This window comes from Acipenser ruthenus, chromosome 4 (assembly GCF_902713425.1).
Source record: "Acipenser ruthenus chromosome 4, fAciRut3.2 maternal haplotype, whole genome shotgun sequence".
Classification (NCBI taxonomy): domain Eukaryota; kingdom Metazoa; phylum Chordata; class Actinopteri; order Acipenseriformes; family Acipenseridae; genus Acipenser; species Acipenser ruthenus.
Genome location: NC_081192.1, coordinates 63,136,638 through 63,164,514, shown reverse-complemented (window position 1 = coordinate 63,164,514; position 27,877 = coordinate 63,136,638). Strand labels below are relative to the sequence as shown.

Genomic DNA, 27,877 nt, shown 5'->3' with positions numbered 1-27,877 from the left:
AACTCAGTGGGAAAAAGCTGCTACGATTCTGAAGGAAGGACCGGAAAACTGCTCAGCTGCGAATCCGGACCTGGAAATAAATCAGGTGAAAGAAGAACAAATGTTGGGTGACGATTGTTCAGTTTTCATTAATAAACAGCGGGCCTGAGGGTGATGCGCCCTGAGTAAGATGGAGACAAGAGAGAAAGGGGTCATATGGGCCAACATGGGAGTTTAATTTATAAACAAAATTGAAAAGCTTTCTCTAATCTTCCTGGTCCGTTTTACTTCTTTTGAGCAGGAAGGAAAGAGTATCAGATGAGGGGATTGCTAGGTCAGAGATTAAGGGGTGAATCTGGGGGTTGAATTTGAGAGCGATGTAGACTCCCAGCACCTATGGGAACCCAAGAAGGCTAAGAGAAAGAGCTGTAAGGTTTTATCTAAAACAGGCAGGAGTAGCTGGAGCAGATGAGAGGCACCAAGAGAGTAAGTTGATGGCAATAGGTAGGCAAGCAGGATTCTGATAGTTGAAGCCCTTTCAGGATTAGTGAAATTTGTGAGTTGCAGAGTGTAGAGCTGGGACACTGAAATTGAGTTGAGTTTGTAGAAAAACTTGATGCCGGAAATTCAAATCTTATAGCTCTGTTCTTAAGGGACATAAAACAGGATGACACTACGGGCACTGAAAATGATGGAAAGGAATGTTGAATGCAAAGTGAAATTTTAAAGCAATTCCAGGATGACCGGTACATTTGCAGTGAGCGGGGAGTGATGCTGAGAAGAGTTGTTTCTTGAGCCTGCAGAAATCAAGGAATGCAGCAGGTGGCTCACATGAATGTCAGGTCTGAAAAATGAGGAATCTGAGTTTGCAGGAGGTCGTCTTCGGAAGCCAATGCTCTGAATCTCTGCGTTTGGAAACGAGAAAGAGAATCAATTATATTCAGGTGGCCGAGAATGTGTTGAGCTCTGAAAATGAACTGATGAGTAACAGATAAACAGGTAATCCTTCTGAATATTCTCATCATATGGTGGGAGAATGAACAATCTTGTTAAAGATTTAGACTGAAGGTGAATTGTGAGTGGAGAAGAATGGATTTTGAGCCCAGGAAGACCCCCAAAAGGAGTGCGGCTACAGCAAATGGACACACTTTGCGCAATGACGAGGAGTGATCGGTTATAGGAATAATGCTGAATTCGTTGGGCCATGGAGCAGAAAACCAATTTTCCCTTGTAGTATCCTCCAAAGCCAAGAGAGGGAGCTGCATCTTTGAACGGCTGAATGTCTTTGTGCAGCAGGAGACAGTTGTCGTAAAAGAAAGTACTGCCATTCCTTTCTTTTAGTAGGAGCTCCCACAGGCGGAGTTCCTTGCGAAAAAAAAGGAACCAAACCATAAGTATGACATCATTGAGGGAATCGACAGAAAGGATCAAATATAGAGAAGGTAGCAGATAAAAGCTCTGCCTCGAGGATTTATCCTCATTGCGTACAAATTGCAAAGCATAGGACATGGTTTATTTAAATTTCGAGAAAGCTTTTGACAAAGTCCCACATAAAAGATTAATTTCTCATATTGAACGCAGTAGGGATTCAATGAAATGCATGCACGTGGATTAGGGAGTAGTTAACATGTAGAAAACAGAAGGCCTCCAGAGTATGCAGTATTGCGGCCCTGACTGATATTCAAAGAAATGGGAATGGTTTTGAAAGTGTTTGAATAAACTGCCGGTAAGCTGAAAGAAGAAAAGCATCTCACAGAGAAGAGACCACTATGGGGTCGTGCTGGCACCCATGGCGGCCAGGGAGGTCACTGCAGGGGCCTGCTGAATGCCTGCAGTGAGGGGAGGGTAACCTAAAAGGCTACATTTGGAAGACCGCGGAGGTAAGGAATAGAAGGGGGCAGTGGGGCCCTGTTGAAGCTCGCAGCTGGTAGAAAACCATTTGACAGAGAAGGGAGCACTATGGGGGCCTGCTGGACGCCCATAGTGGCCAGCGAGGTCACTGCAGGGGCCTGCAGTGATGGGGGGTGGGGAATGCGGGAGCAGCCGCACCCAACTGTAATTACTGATTAGAGGAGACATCAAAAATAGAGCAAGGTAACCAGTGGTGTATTACAGGGATCAGTATTAGGTCCTCTGCTATTCCTAATCTACATAATGATTTAGATTATGGCATAGTAAGCAGACTTGTTAAATTTGCACACAACACAAAAATAGGTGGAGTGGCAAACACTGTTGCAGCAGCGAAGGTCATTCAAAATGATCTAGACAGCATTCAGAACTGGGCAAGCACATGGCAAATGACATTTAATAGAGAAGTGTAAAGTACTGCACACAGGCAAGAAAAATGTGCATTATAAATATCACATGGAAGATACTGAAATTGAAGGAATCTTGAAGGAAAAAGACCTAGGAGTTTATGTTGACTCAGATATGTCTTCATCTAGACAATGTGGGGAAGCTGTAAAAAGGCCAACAAGATGCTCGGATATGTTGTGAAAAGTTTTGAATTTGAAAATCGAGGGAAGTAATGTTAAAAATGTACAATGCATTAGTAAGACCTCACCTAGAATACTGTGTTCAGTTCTGGACACTTCATTAAAAGAAAAAGGATATTGCTGCTCCAGAAAGAGTGCAAAGAACAGCGACCAGAACTGTCCCAGATTTAAAACACATGTCGTATGCAGACAGCTATTCAGACTTGAACAAAGACTACGCGGTGATCTGATTCAAGCTTTCAAAATCCTAAAAGGTATTGACAATGTCAACCCAGGAGACTTTTTGAACCAGGACCAGGGGTCACAAATGGAAATTAGACAAAGGGGCATTCAGAACAGAAAATAGGAGGCACTTTTTTACATAGAAAATTGTGAGGGTCTGGAACCAACTTAGTAATGTTGAAGCCGACACCCTGGGATCCTTCTTGATCCTACTTGATGATACTCTGAGATCAATAAGCTACTAACAACCAAACGAGCAAGATGGGCTGAATGGCATCCTCTTGTTTGCAAATCCTCCCATGCTCCCATGTAGTTTAAATGGCCTAGGAGGGACAGAAGATTGCGTTTAGTAGGGGGGGGGGGGACCGGACCGGACAGAAAAGTGGAAATATAAAAAATACAATCCCCTGAGGACAGGCTCAATGGGCATGATTTTAAATGTGTTTGATATATTGGCTTTAGCCAGTCATGCATTTTTCCCAGCAATTTTGATTAAGAATATGGCGTGGTCGATTTGCATATTGCAGGGAGCAATCTTCTTGAGGGACTGTTGATGCTGGGTGTGGTGGAGTTACGGTGAGCGGAAATGAAGGAAGTTACAGGCAGAATAGCACAGGTTCCTTCAATGAAGTTATTACAAATCTGGCAAAACAATCTCTGGATACAAATGCTCAAAACTGCCGATGAGCAGTGAGGGAAGGGAACCAGAAAGGTTATAGTTAGAGGTGAAGGGAGCACTATGGGGGCCTGCTGGACGCCCATAGTGGCCAAAGAGATCACTGCAGGGGCCTGCTGGACGCCTGCAGTGAGGGAAGGGAACCAGAAAGGTTATAGTTAGAGGTGAAGGGAGCACTATGGGGGCCTGCTGGACGCCCATAGTGGCCAAAGAGGTCATTGCAGGGGCCTGCTGGACGCCTGCAGTGAGGGAAGGGAACCAGAAAGGTTATAGTTGGAGGTGAAGGGAGCACTATGGGGGCCTGCTGGACGCCCATAGTGGCCAAAGAGGTCATTGCAGGGGCCTGCTGGACGCCTGCAGTGAGGGAAAGGAACCAGAAAGGTTATATTTGGAGGTGAAGGGAGCACTATGGGGGCCTACTGGACGCCCATAGTGGCCAAAGAGATCACTGCAGGGGCCTGCTGGACGCCTGCAGTGATGAGGGGGTGTAACCAGAAGGTTACAGAAGCATATTATACTACAGTGGCGGGTGTCTAAAACCCCCAGGATAGATCGCGGGAGCAGCCGCTCCTAACTGTAAAAACAATCTCTGGAAACAAATGCTCAAAACTGCTGAAGCACAGAAAGAAAAGCATTTCACAGAGAAAGGATCACTATGACGGCCTGCTGGACGCCCATAGTGGCCAAAGAGGTCACTGCAGGGGCCTGCTGGACGCCTGCAGTGAGGGGAGGTAACCTGAAAGGTTATAGTTGGAGCCAGAATGCTCAGGAACTGCTAAATGAGCCTTTGATTGACAGGTGCGATGGTCCTGCTTTCGGATTTTTCGGGTAGTAGAAGCGCTTCGTGGAGATGCAGTCGGTGCGGGCGAGGTGTTTTAAGTCCGCTTATAATACGCGGAAATTGGGCTAGCTTCTTGAGTCGCGGGTTGGAATTTGTAAAAACACACATACTGACATGGGTTGGGCTTGTTTTGTCGTGATACTTGGCAACACCGGGTAAAGCAACGATCAGTGCTGACGTCATAGCGCCTGTGACGGGAAGGATGAAATAAAGTAAACAAATTCTCCTTACGTGCTGTAGATTTGAATGGGATGTTGTTGCTACGAAGATAAAGCTGGAGCCGGGAGATCGTCCAGTCTCTGATTTCAGGAGTTGCGGAGGAACGAGTGGCCAGGCGGGAGCCACAGCAGACAGGAGAAGCTGACATCTGGGCAGAGAAGTTTGGAGTGGTAATACCGCCGACCGAAGTTGTGGTGGAGTTGGCCCGGGAAGGGCTGGTTGAACTGGTTGCGTGGATCTCGGCTCCGGGGAAACAGCAAACAGATCGTCATCCGTCGAAACGGAATAATCCAGAATGCAGACCACGATGCGTGCATGTACGATGAAATCAAAACGCAACTGAGAGATAAGTGAAGAGGGTATTTATAGTGCTAACAATTTAAATTAGCTAATGTGTAAATTGAATGATTCAATTTGGTGATGCGGAGATTGGTGTCTGACCCTCCTCCCGAACTTTAATTATAAATTTCATTTATTAATTCTTCTGAAGCTGGAGAATGAGCGTTCTGCTACGCAGGATGAAACAGGTGCAGTCAGAAGGAGTCTTAAAAATGTGCAATACTCAGGTAGCACATTCTACAAGTATTCGTTTCCTTCAGTTTTTAGAAATGAGATACACTGGATACTGGGATATTTTTCTACCGAGTTATATCCAAAAGCATGTCTCAAGGAAGTTTTAATCTCTGCACATCAAAGTAACTTGCATAAAACTCAATTACTTGCTCGACTTTAATGTTTTCATTTAACAGCTACAACAGTTCTGATTGTGAAGCACCACACTACAGTTTGACAGAACTCTACCGGCATGGACTAAGAAATGCATTTGCACAATGCTGGGCTTTTTAATTGTAGCCATTTTTTTCATCATTAAATCATCTTTATTGTGGGTTTTTGTTGTGGGTGCTGAGCCCCGCTTATTTTTCCCCATGAGTGCTTGAGCCCTGTAGCACCCAGCTTTTTAAAAGTCAAAGCACAGTATCTGTACACATGTTTGGCCCGGTTTGTTTTTACTTACTCTCCTAAGCTTTTCGAAAGTCAAAGTACAGTTGCGCTGCACTGATGAGCCCCAAACAGGGCGAAACATGTCTGCAGATACTGTGCTTTTACTTTTAAAATGCTGTGAATGTAGAAGCCTTCAGGCGACTTTCACGCGATTTGATTGGCTATTGTAATACTGAAATTTGTATATTTCCATATTACCCATTGTTCTCTATTCATTGCTTTCAATCCCCTTAACTCGAAAGCTACTTGTTTATATATATATATATATATATATATATATATATATATATATATATATATATATATATATATATATATATACACACATATACACATACAGACGTGCTCAAATTTGTTGGTACCCTTACAGCTCATTGAAATAATGCTTCATTCCTCCTGAAAAGTGATGAAATTAAAAGCTATTTTATCATGTATACTTGCATGCCTTTGGTATGTCATAGAATAAAGCAAAGAAGCTGTGAAAAGAGATGAATTATTGCTTATTCTACAAAGATATTCTAAAATAGTCTGGACACATTTGTTGGTACCCCTTAGAAAAGATAATAAATAATTGGATTATAGTGATATTTCAAACTAATTAGTTTCTTTAATTAGTATCACACATGTCTCCAATCTTGTAATCAGTCATTCAGCCTATTTAAATGGAGAAAAGTAGTCACTGTGCTGTTTGGTATCATTGTGTGCACCACACTGAACATGGACCAGAGAAAGCAAAGGAGAGAGTTGTCTGAGGAGATCAGAAAGAAAATAATAGACAAGCATGGTAAAGGTAAAGGCTACAAGACCATCTCCAAGCAGCTTGATGTTCCTGTGACAACAGTTGCAAATATTATTAAGAAGTTCAAGGTCCATGGAACTGTAGCCAACCTCCCTGGGCGTGGCCGCAAGAGGAAAATCGACCCCAGATTGAACAGAAGGATAGTGCGAATGGTAGAAAAAGAACCAAGGATAACTGCCAAAGAGATACAAGCTGAACTCCAAGGTGAAGGTACGTCAGTTTCTGATTGCACCATCCGTCACTTTTTGAGCGAAAGTGGGCTCCATGGAAGAAGACCCAGGAGGACTCCACTTTTGAAAGAAAAACATAAAAAAGCCAGACTGGAATTTGCTAACATGCATATTGACAAGCCACAATCCTTCTGGGAGAATGTCCTTTGGACAGATGAGTCAAAACTGGAGCTTTTTGGCAAGTCACATCAGCTCTATGTTCTCAGACGAAAAAATGAAGCTTTCAAAGAAAAGAACACCATACCTACAGTGAAACATGGAGGAGGCTCGGTTATGTTTTGGGGCTGCTTTGCTGCGCCTGGCACAGGGTGCCTTGAATCTGTGCAGGGCACAATGAAATCAAGACTATCAAGGCATTCTGGAGCGAAACGTACTGCCCAGTGTCAGAAAGCTCTGTCTCAGTCGCAGGTCATGGGTTCTCCAACAGGATAATGACCCAAAACACACAGCTAAAAGCACCCAAGAATGGATAAGAACAAAACATTGGACTATTCTGAAGTGGCCTTCTATGAGTCCTGATCTGAATCCTATCGAACATCTATGGAGAGAGCTGAAACTTGCAGTCTGGAGAAGGCACCCATCAAACCTGAGACAGCTGGAGCAGTTTGCTCAGGAAGAGTGGGCCAAACTACCTGTTAACAGGTGCAGAAGTCTCATTGAGAGCTACAGAAAAAGTTTGATTGCAGTGATTGCCTCTAAAGGTTGTGCAACAAAATAGTAGGTTAGCGGTCCCATCATTTTTGTCCATGCCATTTTCATTTGTTTTCTTATTTACAATATTATGTTGAATAAAAAAATCAAAAGCAAAGTTTGATTTCTATTAAATGTGGAATAAACAATGGTGGATGCCAATTACTTTTGTCAGTTTCAAGTTATTTCAGAGGAAATTGTGCATTCTTCGTTTTTTGTGGAGGGGTACCAACAAATTTGAGCACATCTGTATATATATATATATATACTCCGTTTCAGTTAAAGGTCTTGTGAGTTTAACCAATGAGAAAGACAAAGATCTGCCCTGGTTTTGCAGCTGTCCAATCATTAGTGAGCAGAGGCAAGACATAAATATGCTAGGATAAATTGTGTAAAAATAGCTGAATTTTGCAAGATATTGCTAATATTATAGAGACTGTTACTGAATTATATTGAGAATTTAGAAGTAATATTTAGAATTGCTGTTTACAAATTAAAAAAAAATATATAAATCAGACAACGGAGACATTGTAGACGATTTGGTTACAAATCAATTTTCAGAACAGTTGGAGATTGTTAAAAAAAGGGAGGTATACACCACTTCCAAAATTCAAATTATGAAAGGTATCCGTGGCTTACCGGTAGCTGTCAATTAAAAAAATTATACTGCTGGAACCGTCTTTTGTTCAGTACAGAAAAGGTGATATGGAAAATGCACTGGCTACAGCAATCTAGGATGTCTATCGAAGTCAGCACAAACACATAAGCATTCCCGAAGTCACTTACGAGCCACGGGACGAGCAAAAGCGTAGGGATACAATACATCACAATGAGCAAGTAAGAAAAAAATATATATATTCTTAAACGCTTGATTGATTCTGTTGTTTACCTTGGCAAGCAAGAACTGACATTCAGAGGGCACGATAAAAGCACCAATTCCAGTGGAATTACTTTCTCGGATTTCTGACTACGACAGCATGTTAAGCAATCACTTGTCAATAGTAACAAGATTGTCGGGTACCTCCAATAAGATTCAGAACGAATAAGAGCAGATATACAGGAAGCCAAGTACATAGCTGTAATGGTAGATTAAGACAATAGAAACTCAGCTCAGCTGCCTTGTGTTTTCAGATATGTGAATGACAGTGACACGAAAGATTGGTTGTTCTGTTAAAATGTGTTACACTTACTAAAATAAAAATAATAATAAAAATGCTTTTAAAAAGACCAAATTCCCATTGGGCTTATGTATTTATTTATTTATTTATTTTAGTATTACAATGCAGGACAGCTACTATAAGATCATTTGAAAGGAGGTATAGCATGCAGTGTACAAAAATGCAATTTTTTTGGATGTACACAAAAGATTCAAATGATTAAAAAAAATATTTCAGGACGTTTCAGACATTAAAATTCTTTTAAAAATGCACTCTAAACTTTACTGGGTGATTGCTATCATGCAACCAGCAGATGTTTGTCTTTGGAAAATTACTTTTGGTAAAAAAATGTCAAGAATGAAAAAACATAACAATGATAGGCTGACATAATCTAGCCCAGGATTATTTGGTTCACTCATACATTACAAGATCAGCATTACATGGTTGATTGAGGACAAAGAACATTGAGTCTTTCTAACAGGGCTTATGAAGTTGCATAATATTTGACAATCAGGTAAAAATTAAATTTTAAGGACAACAATAACACAATAAACAGAGAATTGATGCCAGTTTTCCTACCAGAGTCCTATGTATGTTTAATAATAATCTACACATGGGGTGCATGTGGAAAACCACAAGTTTAATCTTTTGCACAATATATTTAGAGTAGGCGTAGCACTAAATATACAATTCAACTAGTTAAACAAATAGTCAACTAACCACCCACATCATTTTGCGTCATTGTTAAGTCACAGCTTGAGTTGCAAGCGCTTAAACTTTAATTAAAAAATGCATTGAATCATCTTGTATGTGAGAGACTGCTGCTGATACTCTGTTCACTCTTCATTAGTCACTCTTATAAAGCCTTTTCAGTGGGACAGTAATCACATAACAGGATTAAGTAAATCCTGTACTTTTTTCAGTGCTCAACAAATAGAAGTTGCCCAAGAAGAGGTTTTACAAAGGCAAAGATACTACTGAAATGTACTTAATTTGGTATAAGGTACTACAATGCATTCGATAATAGATGTCTTAATATCTCATGCACTGGAACCCCTACTGTATAGCCAACCCTGCATATACACCTTACATTAAGCAGGGTATATGTGACAAACACACACACACACACACAAAAACTTTACTGATTGATTGTGGAGAAAATTCATAAATATTAATACAATTACTTTTCCTTTAATATTATTTGGGTCTGTAACTCAATTTCTAAACTGCAGTTTGGGTTTGTAGTTTTCACAACCCTTATATATTGTTTGTAATGACATTGTTCATTTACGCCTAAATAGTTAGTTAATTAAGCTGAATTGTAAGGGAACAGTCGCAAGTCATGTAAAGCCAGAGATTGCAAAGAGGAGCCTCCATGGTAACCGGACGTCAGTGTTGCTATCACCACATTAATCCCACCTGATGAATGAATCCAGCCCAGTGACTGCTTGTTTCAAGTCCTATGAAAATCAGATTTATTACTTCCATGTAACAAGTCTACACATGTTATTGGTGTTTGCCAGTCTTGAACCCACATTTCACACTTCACAGTGCTATCTGATTTTATGAGGCATTGACAGCAGGCATGAATTCATCTTCATAAGCATTTCTCCAGAATGTCCTACTCATGCTCTATTAAAAAAAATAATAATTAATCAATATAATCCTGTCATTCTTTAAGCCTGAAAACCCATTACTACTGAGATTAATAATAATAAAAAAACCAGTAACAAATACAATTGAAAAGAATTTTCAATTTTCAATACCCAGTTTGAGGCTGTGTGGTCCTGTGGTAAAGAAAAGGGCTTGTAAAATCAAATCCTGGCTCACTCACCGACTCACTGTGTGACCTGAGCAAGTCACTTAACCTCCCTGCTCAGTCTTTCTGGTGAGGCGTTGTGGTAAGTGACTCTGCAGCTGATGCATAGTTCACACACCCTAGTCTCTAAGTTGCCTTGGATAAAGGCGTCTGATAAATAAACAAATAATAATAATGTCTTCTCAGATTTTATCTGCGAGACATCCTGTTTAACAAACCTCTTGATAAACCTGTACAGCTGCTTCTTATTTTTTTTTTAATGCAGTAATTAGAACATAGTGTACTCTACAGTGGAGTTTTACACACAAAACAAAACACACGTAAACCTGAAAAGCTTCTTTTTTGGCTGCAAGTCAACTGCAGTTATTATAAGATATGTGTCATATAAAGTGACATTTAACATGGTTAACTAGTTAAACAGTCAGCTAACCGCCCACATCATCATCCGTCATTGTTAAGTCACAGCTTGAGTTGCAAGCGCTTAAAAAAAATGCATTGAATCATTGTATGTGAGAGACTGCTGCTGATACTCTAGTTAACATTTAACAGTATTGCTGTTTTCAACTGTATACCCCCCCCTTCGGTTCACTTTTTTATTTTTATGACAGCTAGACATTCCTTGATTACAGCACACCTGGTTTGAGTCTCTCACGCAAGCTCTTTCCTGCTAATACCAAATGCTCCACTCCTACCTCCTGGGAGAGATCCGTCCCTAGTCCTATGTCAGAGGCGTCAGTCTGTGCAGGATAAAACGTATGAATCATGCTCAATTTACGCATTCATTTATTTCAGTTTTAGGGCTAATTTAAAAACCTGTCCTGTCGCAAATGTGCACAGTATGCCTCTTTACATTTAAGAAACTTTCCTTTTTAATTTGAATTATAGAAAAAAAGGCAGGTAAAGGTAAACATGTTTATTGCGGGAGGCTGTCCTTCTGCAGTCGGCAAGAAGGGTTTATGTCCATAGAGTTTGTTTCTCTCCCTTTATATACTGCGCGGAAATCGTGAAATTAGCCCAATAATGTGATTTTTTCCAATATTCTTAAGAAATAAAAATACATTTTCATAATTATTTGTATTTCATACAACAAAAAAAATAATCACATTAACTAAAAACTGTAAAGCTCTGCTGTGTGCCTGCATGTAATATTCGCCACGCACACAGTGCTGTGCAGTGATTATATCATGTGACTACAGTATATGCAATCTAGACGGGAAATTAAATACTACACACACAATGGATGTCTCTAAAAACATGTCTAGTAGATCGCGTAAAGCAGTAACCAGCAGGAGTTTTACACAGCAAGGTAAGCTCTTCTCTAAATCCTGCAATGTTACTGTAGATCACAACAGAAATTCGTCTGTTGACAAGCATTTAGATTCAAGTATTCACCGAAAGAGAAAGGCAGAAATACACATTAGTACCACGACTGCTTTACTTGCAAAGAAACAAAAACGGTGACTTCCATGTTCAAGAAGTCCACTGAAAAATGTGAAGCAAGAAAAACATTACATTTTGACCTGACAGGAGTTTGTTTGAGCAAATATCCCTTTTGAAAAATTGGACAACCAAAAGTTACGTAGATTCTTCAGACTGAGTGTAGCAAATGGTGGAGTGATTCTTTCATCAGCCCAGCTGAGAACTGAAAACTTACCTAAAGTTGCCGAGTATCAAAAGCAAGAGATTATGGAATTGGTAAAACAGTCTGGTTGCTTGTCAGTGGTCACTTACGCATTGTATTTGTTTTGCAAGGTCTAAATGATGAACATGCATCTGACGTAGAACTGAAAGCTGTCCTTGCAAACACACTTTACCTACAGGCTGTTAATTACAACACCATTTCACAAGCTACTGTGCATAGGGCCCACAAAATATGAGTTAGCGCAGGGCTCCCTCGTCCTTTAATCCGGCCCTGCCCGGCATTACAAACCTACCGACGTAACCATGTTAGACACCAAGGTGGAATATTCAGAGTCAAAACGATTCCCACTTCAAGCCAATATTACAAAGACGCAATTCCATTTATTTTTTAATTTATTTATTTTACTGTTTATTGCAGTAAAATACTGGATTACGGTATTAATGAAAAGTATGGACATTAACACAAACTGATGTACGGAGGTATCATATTCTGACATTCCTGCGAATGGGGAGTAGTCAATTAAAATGTTGTTATTTTGGATATAAATAACTTCTATTTAATGAGAGCTCAACAATACTCATTTTATAAAACAATTTAAGAAGAACTGCATTCCGAGTAAATTTATATATATTTTTTTTGTAGTGCAATTATTGACACCATATTATTATTTGTTTATTTAGCAGACGCCTTTATCCAAGGCGACTTACAGAGACTAGGGTGTGTGAACTATACATCAGCTGCAGAGTCACTTACAATTACGTCTCACCTGAAAGACGGAGCACAAGGAGGTTAAGTGACTTGCTCAGGGTCACACAATGAGTCAGTGGCTGAGGTGGGATTTGAACCGGAAACCTCCTGGTTACAAGCCCTTTTCTTTAACCACTGGACCACACAGCCTCCTATATGTAACTTGTAAAACCTGACTTGATGATCTATAGCTCTAACATGCAAGAAAAAAAATAACACCGCAACAGCATATTTTAAAAGCATTTTTTATTTTCAGTAAAAATAACACATTGAAAATGTATATAACAAAGGAGTTTCTTAATTTAAGGTACATGATGATTGCACCTATCATGTCAAGATTTTTTTTAATATAAAGTAAAAATAATGCACTTGTTTTTTTGTAACGTACCAAATATTTTAAAATTGACCTCAATAAAAATAACTTTACATAAAAAAGATAAACTTGAACAAATGTTACAGTTCCTATTGGTACTAAGTATTGGAGTCTGACCTAGACTTATTTTTAAGGTTTGTCGCACTGTGTCCCAAATCTCCCCTCTTCCTCCTCCTCAAATCTCCTTCTCCCATTTGTCTTCTGCCGTCAGCTGACAAGGGCTCAGCGGATATCCCATCATGCCTTTCATAAAGGAGTACTTAACATGAACCCCCAATACAGTATCTCATAAGAAAAAGAATAACTTTTTTTTTTTTGGGGGGGGGGGGGGGGGGTGTTTGTATAGCGATTATATACTATATAAAAATCGTCTTACAGTACAATAATACCCCAAAATAATCTTAATATTTTAAGAAGTAGCTGGCGCAAATAGTTTTAGACCATGGATCGCGCCAGTTGTCGGCTTATTTTGAAACCCCTGTTTAATCCTCAACAACTGCATAAACTGATCTATGATACTTCAGGATAAACTCTCTGTTACTACAGTAACAACTACACAAATAGTTTGACACAAACAAAAAAAATGCAAAAGAATTAAGCGCTATATTACAAGAACAAAGACAACTGTTTAATTCTTAAAATGTTTTCAGGTTATAGAAGTTTTAAATATTTTAAAGTTTTAAGCAATATAACTTTGGCTGTAATTGGTACTAATTTAGTTTTGTTATATATATATATTATATATATTACACACACCCTATATATATGTGTGTGTATATATATCCCTCTATTGCATATTGTAACAAAGATAACAAACCAATCTTTGTTGCTTAATACACATAAAGATGCTTCAGTTCTGTAGTTGCATGCTGTTTCTTTTAGGTAACAGTCTAAATAAACCAATGGTAACTTTCCATTTGGTCATATGACTTTCTTATTTTTTATTTTACTTCCACAATGTGGCACTACTAGGAAGGTTGAAGGCCATCTTTTTGAGTGTTGCATTTGTAACTACATTGTTTTACTATGAAAAATTTACGAAAATTGGTATGTATCCAGAAAGTAACATTGTGCAATCTTGATATGGGGAGATACTAGATTTACTGTTGACATATGGGCATATTTTGTATTAGGAATATTTATTATTACTATATACTATTGCTTTACTTTTATTTTTTTACTATACTATATTAATATGTATTTGGTCCCATTCAAAGGAAAGAGCTCCATCAAACAGTACAATCCTAAAAAGCCAAAACACTGGGGATACAAAATATGTGTTCTCTCAGACAGCAATGGCGTGGTTTACAACTTTGATATTTACAGTGGTCCAATTCTTCCAGTTGATGGAATGCCTGACATTGGTGGAAGTGGAAACATAGTCCTCAAATTTGTGTCAATTGTACCACAGAACCTTTCCCACAAGATCTACTACTACAATTGATTTTGTAGTGTAGATTTGCAAGTGGCACTCGAGAAGAGAAAAATTCAGTGTGGGGACTGTCTGATCCAATCGCTTCGGTGGATGTCCATTCATGTCAGACGGTGAAATGAAGAAAAAAGGGAGGGGAACCTTTCAAGAGAAAGAAGCAACTGTCAATGGCTTAAACCTCAGGGCAGTAAAATGGTATGACAACCGTGCAGTGACAGTATGTTTGCTGCTGCCAACCCAACGCCTACTGTTGATAGATGGGATAGGAAGAAGGAAGTTGTTCAAGTGACCTGCCCTAGTGGTGTTCTGGTTTATAACAAATTCATGGGTTGGTGGACCTTCTGGATTCTCTATTTTCATTGTACAGGACGAAGATTAGATCCAGGAAATGGTATCATCAGTTAATCTTCCATATGCTAGACCTGACTGTTGCAGAGGCATGGCTCCTATACTGCATATAGTACCGCTATAATGCAGAGTCCCCAAGAAGGAGCAGCTTAGTCTTCTTGAGTTCAAATGTGAAGTTGCAGCTTGTCTTTGTGCAGAGAAGAAGATCCAGAAGCGCAAGGGAAGGCCAAGCTCAGATGTTGAGGAGAAGCATGCTGAGAACAAGCGAAGAGGGCCTGCAGCCCCATTGCCCTGTACATCAGTTTGACATGACAACACTGGACACTGGCCTGTTTTTGCTGAAGCAAGAGGCAGATGCAAAAATCCAGGCTGCAAAGGGCTTATAAAATGTACAGTGTCAGAAGTGCAGTGCAAATGGCGCAAAAATGTACCTCCGTTTCTCTGCAGAAAATAACTGTTTCATGGATTTTCACACGCAGTAGTCCTGTAGCAAACGTGTCCAGAATAATTGTTAGTTGTTCATCATTCATTCTGTTAATACTGTTCATTTTGTTAACAGAAAAATGTTATTTTGTTAGAGAACATGCAATAAAAAAATGGTTTTCAATGATTGAATTATTTTTGTTGGTTCTTCAATTGCACAGTGTTACTTCCAGGTAACGTACCCATCTAAAACTTCTCAAAATATATTTCACTTTTTTTTTTTTTTTTTTGTGCAATATGGACCTATTTAAGTAAGAAATTATAAGAATTATTTTTTTTTCCACTCTATTATCATAATGCGTGCAATAGAGGGAGATTATATATATATATATATATATATATATATATATATATATATATATATATATATATATATATACACACACACACACACACACACACATACACACACTGTATATATATATATATATATATATATATATATATATATATATATATATATATATATATATATATATATAAAAAAATCAGACTTGTAGTCGAGTCCTCTGAGTGACTATCATTCGAGTCCGAGTCACGAGTCCTTGACTTCAAGTCCCAAGTCTGAGTCAGAGTCCTTGAAACAAACTCAAATCAAGTTACATTAAACTAGTGGTAGTAGTGGGGGAACAGTTTACCTAACTTACGTTGTCTGATATCGTTTAGGAAAAATACACAAATAAAAAATAAAAATACCAAAAAATGATTTTGAATTATTTTTCTAGCTAGATTATTCTATTGCATGACTTTTTAAACTTGTCTGTCACTATCTTCTTTTCTTTTGGAATTGGAGTACTGTTTGAATGTACCTGAGGTTTATAGATAAGCTTTAAGTTCAAGTTTGCGGACGTTGTTTTTCACTTTGATAGCAGCCGTGATCTGGACTATAGAGCCGGTGTAGTGTTAGAAAGTTGTACATCGTGGTATGTGTACCAAAACTTCCAAAACTTGACCCATGCAATGTCAGAAAGTGGTAAGCTGTTATATTGCAAGTGGTACTGCTGTCAGATTTTTGTACAATCAATTGCGATCTGATGGGTGTTTCCTATTGTTAAAAAGAGGTACATTTACCATTAACTACATTATTTTTTTGCAAACAAACTGGAAACAGACAATCAATTTCACGAAAAAGAAAAAACAATTCAAGAGAAGTCCACCGCAACATTGCACAAATAAAAACAAAATGTACACGACCCAATGTATTGCATATGATAAATATTCACATACTATTTTCATAATGGTGGAGAAATATGATAAATTACATTTGCACTTTTTATTAAGTCTGTAATGCAATGATACATTTACGAGATTGTGCTTCAGTTCTTTTGATTTCAGATTTTTTATTTTTTTTATTTCGAGGCTGATGCTGCACTGCGTATTGTTAATGTAGAAAACACTAGTGGAGGCTTTGAGTAAATTGTTGATGCTCATAATGCATCAGAGTAGAAAAATGCAACATCTCTAAAGATTTTTGCACAACAGTGTATATATACACAGTACAATGTCGCATATCCGACCCCCTGTGGACTGAGGTATAGGCGGATATGTGAAAGTCAGATTTGCGAACATCTATAGAAAAAGCATTTTACACACCCATAAATAGGTTAAACAACACGCAAACTGCTTTAAAACATGGGGAAATGTTTTGCTTTAAAAGTAAGCAAACGTAAACGAGATTAATTAGGCTACAAATACACAGTGTTGCTATGCGGGTTTGCTATAAGCCAAATGCATTTAAAAGCTACAACACCACGCTGCCAATATCTGCAAGCGTGTGCTCCATCATATAAACACATTGCACAAAAAAAAAAAAAAAAAAAGCTTTCTCGACTAGTGTACTGAAACGTCACTGCTACAGCCCGTCTCTCTTAAGGGGAATGCACCAAAAGACTGATTGCTATAACGCTTTCCTTCTGTTTCCATCGCGGAAGCTGCATTTCCTGCCAATGCCATTACTCTTGTAGCCTACTTTTAATATTTATTTATTTAGTGAGGCGGTTAATTGATCAGGGCAGTTATGTGACAGTCGGATATGCGACGTTCCACTATTTTTATTATATATTTTACACACACACACACACACACACACACACACACACACACACACGAGATAAGGATTTGGGTTTGGGAGTAACTTACCCTCTAATTTTAACACAGAGAGTAAAATGTATTTTCAGGGGGTAAAACAGAACATTACCTTTAAGTCATGAGTCTCTATACATATTGTACAATCTTCAGTGGTAATGGGGTAGAACCTTCTATTTTAACTGCAATGTCACTTTGAACTACTGTACAACTATGCGTGCGCAGCGCATTGTTTGGGGTACTGTATCACACTGACTCCGCAAATTAATTACATTACTTTACATGTTAACATTAAATTAAAGTTTAAAAAATAAATAAATAAATAAAAATTATTTCCCTGGAGAATAATTCAGTCTCACTTTAACATGAAGAGATGCAAATTTCAGATGGGTAATTCAAATTAGTCTCACTTTGACATAAAGGGATGATCGGATCTTCTTCAGATTGGCTTCAGATAAAGTGAATTTTCTGCACCTCGATAGGATAATAATTCGCAAGACAACCTCAAGCCGAGCACGACAAGCTTTCAGCTATCTAAAAATGTAATTTAACCCCAAGCCGATGAGGTCGTATTTTGGTTTGAAATCCCAACATAAACTGACCTGTTTGCACATACTATGTGGTTAAAGATTTATTTATTTATTTATTTTTTTAATTGTAAGCTTTGTGAAATGTGCAATTAACAAGGTGCATATAAAAGCACACAATGGCTTCACTGTTGTAATAAAACTGTTATTGTGCAAATTGGAGATTATTGATTATTTTGCTAACTTTAATTATACAGGGTAATTTCACAGATTGCACAATATTGTCGGAGCACTGCAAAAGCTGCATAATTTATGTATCATATCTTATGTCTGTCAAATATTTTTCCTTTGCATAACATCTTTTATGTATCCTTCAGTTTTCGCAGTCTATTATTTTAACCCCCCCCCCCCCTCCACCACCACCACTACCACCACACACTTCAGCTCACACACTGGCATACGGACATGTTTTTCTAAATATATATTTTTTTAAGCAATTCATAATATATCAACTAAAACCACTATGAAAAAAAATCTATTAGTAATGAACTAAAACATTGTTGATTAAAAAAAAATACATATTTGTCACTCAGTCGTGGCAGGGCCATTCAAATATAATACACATCACAGTGCGTTAAGAGAGGCTCACTGAAAGTTGCATTTCTTAGGAAAGGCTTATCTTTCAATGACACATGTAATGCAAATGTTTGAATAGAAAAAGAGAAGGTCAACCCCGTGTGAGGCCTTAACTGACCTTTTAAAACAAACAGTGATGGCAAACTGAATGCTTTTCTCAATTTGTTTTCTCATTTGCTTCCCTAAATGAATTAATGAAATAGTATAGTAACATTTCACACATCCATATCAAAAGGAAAGCTAATGTATTAATATAAATAAACTGGACACCAGAATAAAGCTCTATGGTTTCTGACAGATAATTATAACAATTTATAACTAGGGTACAATTTGGATGGACACAAATCAAAATCAAATTGCTTTCAAAAAGATTGTAAAACAGAAGCTTAATACTGAAAAAAACAACTTAATGGCTAATGAAACTTGGAAAACATTATTTTAGGCATATCCATTAAATATTTTTATACCACAGGAGTGGGTATATCTAGCGCGGGGATATATTTTTGTTATCTATCTCAATGGAGTGGGATAATAACATGCTTACCGGGATTTACGGGTTACAGTGTGACCCTTGATATGAGTCAAGTTTAAGAGTCGGCAATATGTTTAAAATGAGAAGACTGTGATATGGGCAACACGGAATGCAGCAAAGGTAAACTTTGCAGGGTGTGGGACATATTCCCTGAATATGATAATACATGAACGTGTATTAGAAATGTAACTGGATTCATTAATTAAACAGTGTATCTTGAGAAACGGCAAACTGTTGTGTCTTGAGAAGGGGGGGTCTCTGGCTTGCAGACATACTGAACTATGAGACCTACTGATTAGGTGACTGGCACCAGGACTGGATTAGGCTGAAGGGACAGTTGAATTATGGACAGATAATTCACACGTGCAACAACAATTGTTTTGACGCAAGGAAGACATCAACTAGTGATGTCCCAGTGGAAAATTACATTAAAACATCAAAGGAATGTGAATTTAAAAAAGCAAGATACACAAATGATCTCATGAAAGTGGCTATTTAACAGAGTGAACCAAGACGGGACTCTGCCTGAAAACGGACCCAAGAAGAGGAAGCAAGCTGCAAGCAAGTCAACGACCACAAGCAACGAGACTGAGGCCCAGCTGGAGGACTGCCATAAAACTTACATCAGACTGTTATCAGACAAACCAGTCTAGGTCTGTTGTAGACCTAAAACCACAGTATCCAAAAAGAAACTGTGCTCTACTACCTGCGTAGCTAAAAGATTCAGCGAAGAGGACAGAGCGGAAGGGCGCTGTTGTGGATCCTATACCGAGGACAGAAGACTTTGTTGTAGCTTTTTGTTGATTCTACTGAGAATTGAAAGCTTTGTTGCCGAGTTTGAACCAACGTGGGATTGAAGACTTTGTTGCTGACAGGAGAACTTTTTGTACTGGACACTTCAAGAGATTGAGTTTCCAAAACAGCGGACCAAAAGTCTAAGCTTCAAGGAACTGTTGAGTATAATTCCAGTTGCATTTTCCTTTCATGGAACTAAATTAATAAAATTTTAACACATTCACATAGAACTGAAAAATAACTTCTAGTGAAACTTGATGGAGTAACTAGAAGTAATCTACCTCATATTTTTGTATGAAGAATTTTTTTAAAAGTAAACTTGCCATGTACTTAATCTATATACTATTAATAAGCTTAATGTGATATATTCTAAGATTACTGCATTATTTTCAGTTAGGCTGGGTGCATGCACGTGTGTGTGTGTGAGCAAGGTACTAGCTACGTCACAGCCTGCTTGCTGTTGAAGTTGATGCTTGTGTGTGAGGAGACAGGCGGTGTCATATTTCAATTGCCTGCTAGCCAGCATGAGTGCAGTGAGATTTTTTAATTGTGTTTTACAAACGGCACTCGCTGCGGTTGTTTGTTGTACACACACACACACACACCTTTCATTAGTGAAGTGTGTGCACTCCCTGTTTAAACAAACCACTGAACTCGGACCATCGTTACATTGCGATCGTGAGGTTTTGTGTGACAACACGGAGGCTGTTTTTTTGTTTATGCTTTTGGAAGAAAGTACTGCATGTAATCGATCGAGAGCTTGTCAAGCACAGCTATGCTCTTTTCTGCAAAACCAGCGGAGATGCCATTTTGCTTTTTCTGCACTGCTAAATACAGTGGTGATGATCTGCAGTACCATGACGATAGATAGAAACATTTGGGCGATCTTCTGACCAGAAGGCTGGTGGGAACGACTTGAGTGGTTTCCAAATGACTGGATTAGAAATGTACGCATGTTTAAGGAGTCGTATATGCATCTTTGTCATTTACGGAGACATTTCCTGGAGTGCCAAAACACACAGATGAGACGTTCAGTGTCGGTGGCAAAATGAGTTGCGGTCGCACTGTGGCGTTTGGGCATACGAGTTGTCCCATATTGTTTTATTTAAGTTGTAAAACCAAAAATACCATTTTTTTTTCTTACGACAAAATATTATACAACTGTACTTTGATTAAATTAAAAGTGTATTATATGTATGCACTATTTAACATTGTTATGAATGTACTATTCATCAATATTACAAAATCAACTTGGCACATCAGGCACCTATATTTTTTTTTTTGCCATGTTTATCACATGGCAAATAAACAAATGACATCATTATTTGCGCAGAAATCCACTGAACACCAACTGCGGCTGTGTTAGTGCTGTTGTAACACACAGTTAGTGCGCATTAACTTACCGAACTGAATTAATAACCACACTCGATACTTGCTCTGAAAGGGATTAACTAGTGCGGTTGTCGCTGCCCTTTGTAACTGAACTGAACTGAACTGAACCGTATTAAGAGCAAAAGGTGAACTCACAACCGCATTTAGCCTGTGTGTGTACGTAGCACAAGAGGTTTACTTTCTGAAATTTTCTGATTTCTGTTTATTATTTGTGTACTTGATAAAATACTACTATTGATTAAACATTCCTTGTATCGGTGCGTGTATGTGTGTTCATAGTAAATCCTCAATCTTTGTAACACGTCAATTAAATATTATTAGTAAGAGAACTAATCAACCCAGATAAACATGAAATTATCAATTGTTGAATTGTTCCTACAAGGGTGTTCTGTAACATTTAAAACTTGTACAATCAAAAGAAAGTATGATAAAGTCCTGCTAATATTGTTCGGTTTACATTCGATATATGTTGGTATTATTATATTTCCTAGTAGGCAGAATCTGACAGTGAAGGAAATGCAATTCATTGTCTGTGAACACTGAACCACTTCAGAGTCAATCAGTGGTATACAGACTGAAAATACTGTAAGTAAAAAAAATAAAAAAAGATGCTTGTGCAATATGTAACTTATTATCAGAATCACATTCCAGATTCTTAAAAGCTTCTGCTTTTAGCTGTATCACCCTTACACAACTTCCACATTTGTTTACAGAAGCTGGAGTGGCCAGGTCAATTACACTGCAGTTCAGAACATGGAGTTTGTTATTCTTTATACCCAAGGTAACCGACAGGTTAACCTGCAAGTGCTGGCTCAGGTCCCTGTGCTGCAAAGTAAAAGTACCTGTAACTGTTGCCTGGAAAGTCCTTGAGTGCAGATAACACGACTGAACAGCTTCTCCTTCAAATCAACAACACGTCTAGAGTCACCGTGTAGCTGCACATATTCAAAGGATGAAAATCAATTGAAGATTTATGAAAGCATGGCAGAGCATCATCCAGAGAATGATTTTGTCTGCTTTTCACTGCGCCCTTTACAGTATGTGCTTTGTTGCTTTTAGTGTTAATACAGTTTCTTCCAAGTCCAGAACATCACAAGAGCAGCGCTATTGGACCACATTAAACATGTTTTACCTCAAGGGGTTGATTAAACAATATAGGATTAGTGCTTTGTTAACTTTAAAGAAACCAATCTCCAATGAGCCATATGAATGATCTCCCATTTACCTTAGTAATTTTCCACCAGTCTATTTAGGCATTGTTCCAGGAAATGCTGCAGTATGACTTCATACGGAATACAATAGTTCCTCCATTATGATCATGCCAGGCACCCTACAGGTCATATGATTGGTTCAGACAACGATCCAGGGACACTACTAAGGCCCAAGAGTTCAAAATGAGCAGGCAGGTCATGTACACAGACCTAAAAATAACTTCCTCTTTTCATGAATACAGTTATTTCATTGTTTTTGTTTCAAACTTATATTTAGTTATACCATCTATATTTATTTACAGTAAACTTGACAAGTAGTGTAAAGGGTAAATACCAGCTTTTATTACTAGGTTTTTAAAACTGTTATTTAACTGTAATGTAAATATGTTCTGTTATTTTTAGAATACTCGCCAAAAAACATCGTAAAAAAAAAAAAAAAAAAGCATTCAAAATCCTTTGCATTACACTTGTCTCTATGCCCATGCATCTGGGTAGATATAGTAGTTATGGTTGGTGCTAGTAATTGTGAGCCCCATGGCATCACACATACAATAGTAGGGCACATGACCTCCTATTACAGTTGCAATTATGTTAACCCCAGAGCTTTTAAGCCAGCTCACTTTAAGGAACTATGTGTAGTTCAATTTCATTAACTGCCTCCAGCCATTTACCATCTCCATCCCTGTGCACTATCCTTCTGGGACCAAAAGGTACTAAACCAGGTGGCACAGCCCTGTACAATACCCAGGGGGAAGCCCGGTTGAGGGTGTAGTAATACGAAAAAAACAGAGAAGATTGTATTATTATATTTAGTTACGATGGTTTTATAAACATGCCTACAATGACTTTGGGTCAAACTTTTTGGGGACAGCTTTGACAAGGTTATTATATTTTATTATCAGCATCTTTTATTGAGAGCCAGGATGTAAAAAATGAACACCTCAAACTAGATATTTAGAACAGGATTTCTTAACTGTAATGCAGAACCATATGGGTCCGTTTAACACTCCTGTTTTATACACAGCTTGATAGTCATTTGAAACTCTTTTGGAATGCCAGAGAATATTTCATAAACTGACTTCACATTGTAAGAGTGTGTTGCACAATACAGCAAACCATGGAAGCGGCCCTGCCTCAAACTGTAGCATGCAGGAAGCAGGCAATCAGGCCAGTCAATAACATTAGCTTCTTTAACTTTAAAAAAAAAAAAAAAAAAAAACCACAACAAGCAACCCACTGTTGCAGTTGGCCATTATTTAACTCAGACACATATGTGACTCGTTTAGAATCCTGAAATACAACTTATTGTGTACTAAAAAAATCTAAATTAGAAACAAGCACATTGGTCTGTGGTTTATTGAAAACAGCTGTAAAATAAAAAATAAAAAACACACTATTTTACTATACAGTATATTCAATTAGGCTAGATCATCTCCCAAAAGTACAAGGAAAATAAAAGTGAACTGTTAAATAATTTAGAGAATACGTGTGTTGAAAGCACATTAGAACACACCCAAACTGTAGTTTTGAATACTAATATTTCTTTTAAAAGAAATACAACACAGCTTTTTTTTTTGTTTGTTTTAAATATTTAATTGCTAGTTGTTATGTACAGTAATGCCCCCTTGGCACCCAATAATGCATGCTTAAATGGTTAAACAAAGTGTGTGACGGAAAATGATATAGCTAACAATTTCCTCAAAAGAACCAAGTTATCAAGCCTTAATAGACAATGTATTGTTATCCACAGTATCTTATTTGTAAACAAGCAGGCAATGGCTCCTGCGCCTGTTACTACTTGGCTGCTGTTTTAGGGCTAGTGTCTTTTCAAACTTGACTCACCTGAGAAGGCCCCAGGAAAGAAATCCAGTCCTTCCTGTTCTCTGACATTCAGGTTGTTCTCACCACCATCCTGGTCAGACTTTGCCCCGTCTTCCACAGGGACAACTGTGAAGTTGGTAGGCATTTTGAAACATGTGCTTTCTGTCTCTCTGTATCTCAGTTTCTAATACAGAACTAAGTTAGCTTTTTCACCTCGCTTAGATACTGGCCCCATGTGACCACTTTCCAAATAAGGAGTGTAACAGAACTCCTCCCTCTTGGCTAGACCTTCACTCGACTAGATTATGTCAGCATGCTCCCTGGTATCAAGGGCAGGACTGCATGTTATCAGAGATAAAAAAACCCTTTTTAAAAAAAATCTATTTTCATAATAGTAATAAGGTATAATGTACACTCAACTGCATAATAAGGTTGTAATCCTATCAAGGCTTTATGGTGACATAAATCACAAGAGTGCTACAGTAGCTTCAGTGATTTATCAATGTCTCCCTAACATCCCACATAAGGCGTGTGGCCGAGGTAATTCCGATAAACTTGTCATGTAGTGTTTAAGTTAAGCTTGTCTTCCATACATTATTACTCCCTGTATTCTGCAAATCTGCAGGCCATTGTTGTTTTGGTATTAATGCTGTTTTTGTTGTGTTCATGAGCTGGTGGTAGAGTTTGTTTTTAAAAATTGAGGTTACAAATCAAAACTAAGGGACACAGTAAACCCAATGTTCTCTTTAAGACCATGGACCAAATCCTACATCCAGCCACCAACAGATCCAACTCCCGTCCATCCTCCTCTCTTACCTGTTAAGATTTCTCCTCTTTCTTTCGGAAAACAAAAATCGACAACATCTATTCTACGCTCACCCACCACAAACCCAGTCTACTACTTGACCACATTGACGCTCCTCCAGTTGCCCTCTCCTCCTTCTCTCCTCTCTCCATCGCTGATGTTTCCGGCTTACTGTTGAAATCAACTACTACCACATGCCCCCTGGACCCCTGGCCGACTAACCTTTCCGTTTCTGATCTTGCTCCCTCCATTATGCACACTCTCAACCTGTCCCTGGACTCTGGCTCGTTTCCTGCTGCCCTTAAGCTTGCCAGAGTTACGGCTGTACTCAAAAAACCCTCCCTTGACCCCTTATCTAATTTCCGTCCCATCTCCAATCTCCATTATCTCTCAAAAACTCTCGAGAGGGCTGTAGCCAGTCAGCTGATGAAACATCTCACAGACAACAACCTGCTTGAATCTCTACAGTCTGGTTTCTGGCCACATCACAGTACTAAAACTGCTCTGCTACAGATTGTGAATGACCTCCTGCTCAATGCTGATGCTGGTGCTCACCTCTGTGCTTGTCCTCCTTGACCTAACAGCCGCTTTTGACACCATAGATCATGGCATTTTTCTTGACCACCTTCAGAAGTATGCTAGAATCTCTGGAATCTGTCTTCTTACCTATCCGGACGCATGCAGTCTGTTTTCTATGCTGGACGCAGTGGTGTTGCAAACCTAGTCACTTGTGGTGTCCCCCAAGGATCTGTTCTTGGGCCCCTTCTCTTCAATATCTACATGCTTCCCTTGGTCACCTCATCCGCCAACACAGCCTCATGTTTCACTCTTATGCTGATTATGTGTATAATAATATTTTAAAACACTAACGTTACATTATCGTTCACCATGTGCAGTATTATAATAACACTAATAAGTAATAATAATAATATAAATGGTGGGCAGGGATGTTTTCTATTATTATCATCTATTAATCCCAAGAGTCACTTTCAATGCTGTCACTTACTTGCAGTTCATTATGTTCAAGCTCCTTCTCATCTTCCTCAGCTTCAATGGCAATGACAGAGACCCAATTTAACTGAATTGAATTAAATTAAATGATGACCGTCCGCTTCCACACAGATACGCTGATTTCTGCACTAATAAAGCACGCGAATACCCGCTTCTGCATAGATCTGATGATATCTGCACCAATACATTTCGATAATGTACTGTATTAAACGCACAGATTATCAAAACAAATTATTGAAACACGGATTAAAACATGAGTCTACTGTACTTTTCATAGGTTGCATGGGTGTCCACATAACATTTCGAAAGTTCATGTTAAAGATTCAGTTTCACAACGTCAAAATTAACAATGTAAAATATATTTAAACCAGGAGTAGAAAATTCACAAAATCTTAACACGCCCAACTGTGAACGGAGACAGTGAATCTGAGCTGAATAACAAGCCAGAGCGCTGCTTGTTTGTTTTGTTTTGGCAGGCGAATACTGAACGGGATGAAGCAACGGAGCCAGCACTACCACCCGGAGCATCTACACTGCCACAACACCTCAACCTATTCCAGCACCCTGAGGACATGCACTTGCACACCCCCTCAACCCGTGTGTGCACCATTGGGACTGTTTTATTATTTTGGGGACCTTTTCGTTTGTGACTCAGAAGCCCATTGTTTAAATCCCTGAAACCGTTGTTGGTAGGAGAGGAGAGTTTTTATTTAATAAAAACGGGACCATTGTAAATATACCCTCTGTTTGGACCTTGTATCATTCCTGCACCACTCACATCCTGACACCAACACTTCAACCTACCTTAAACTGTCCAGGTTTCTGCTGCTGGTGATCCCATGCCGATAGATGACTTCTGGATTGTATGTCCTGCTGGGTGTCTAGTGCCAACAGTCGCAAACATCCAATGTTCCACTGCTGCATGTTGTTGAAATTCAGCAGGAAGGGATCCATCTATGCCGATTCTCATGAGGTCATTCATGGTGTACGTTGAAAGGAAGGAGCGCAGTGGGGTTTTTAATCTTTTCATTGCATTCAACTGTCTTTCACAGGCGGAAGTGCTTGGAGCAGAGCCAACATAATTTCAACTAACAGAAGAATATAGCAGGTAGCTATGTACAGAAGGCATATTACAAGTATTCTCCTACAACCAGCAACTCTCAGCGGGTGACGCAGTAGTTCTTTTCCGCCTTGTTAGTACGCAATACCACCCCGCCACTGCCCCCACATTGCTGGCGTCTGTGTACAGTATTAAGGGCTCCTGGAGATCAGGAAAGGCCAGGACTCTCAAAACGCAGCAGCAACAGTCGGCATCCCAGGAGAACTGGCCACCCTGCTCTGTGAGGCGATGCAAGGACGAACCGGAGATAATAGGATGCCAGACCCAGAAAGCTTCTCACCTCGGAGACAGTCCATGTGGTGGTCCAGTCCTTTACCACTGCTACTTTGGACAGGTTCGTGGCGATGCCGTTTGCACCTACGACATGCCCCAGGAAGTGCATCTCCCTCCTCAGCAATGGCAGTTCCTGGGGTGGAGTTTGAGTCCAGCCTGACAGATGTGCTCAAAGAACATACAAAGGTGGCCCAGGGCCCCCTGGAACATATAGGGGTGTGGTTATCAAGGTAGATGCCACACACTGTACGGAGCACTGTCACGAGCACACGCACCATCAGGCGCTCAAAAGTCATAAGGGTGTTGCACAATCCAACCGGCATCACCCAGAACTTAGGGCTAGCTAGTTCAACCTGCCAATATTAAGCTTGTTCTAGTCCACGCAGAACCTATGGCTGCATTCACACTGGGTCAGTTTCAAAACAGACTCTGTCTGGTTCATTTCGTTATAAACAATGTATCAATTTGCTTGCTGTTCACACTTTTTTGTTTACCTTTTCCATTTGGGTGTCCAA

The 27,877-nt window shown here is 39.0% G+C and overlaps 1 protein-coding gene and 1 long non-coding RNA gene across 8 annotated transcripts in view; one reads left to right on the top strand and one right to left on the bottom strand.

Moving 5' to 3' along the window:
• LOC117400469 (solute carrier family 12 member 7-like) overlaps nucleotides 1-27,877 on the bottom strand; it is a 118,752-nt gene that overhangs the window by 67,808 nt on the left and 23,067 nt on the right. Inside the window, exon 1 of one of the 7 annotated variants that reach the window (XM_034000498.3) lies at nucleotides 24,175-26,450. The exons of the other annotated variants lie outside the window; for them this stretch is intronic. Within the exon in view, the coding sequence (XP_033856389.1) occupies nucleotides 24,175-24,298 (124 nt within the window). The 5' untranslated portion in view covers nucleotides 24,299-26,450. Of the gene's footprint in view, nucleotides 1-24,174; nucleotides 26,451-27,877 lie in introns of those variants that run through there. 7 annotated transcript variants of the gene reach the window in all.
• Nucleotides 19,602-26,708, top strand: LOC117400470 (uncharacterized). Its single transcript, XR_009328503.1, has 2 exons — nucleotides 19,602-19,886; nucleotides 26,446-26,708. It is a non-coding gene; the product is annotated as an uncharacterized LOC117400470 (long non-coding RNA).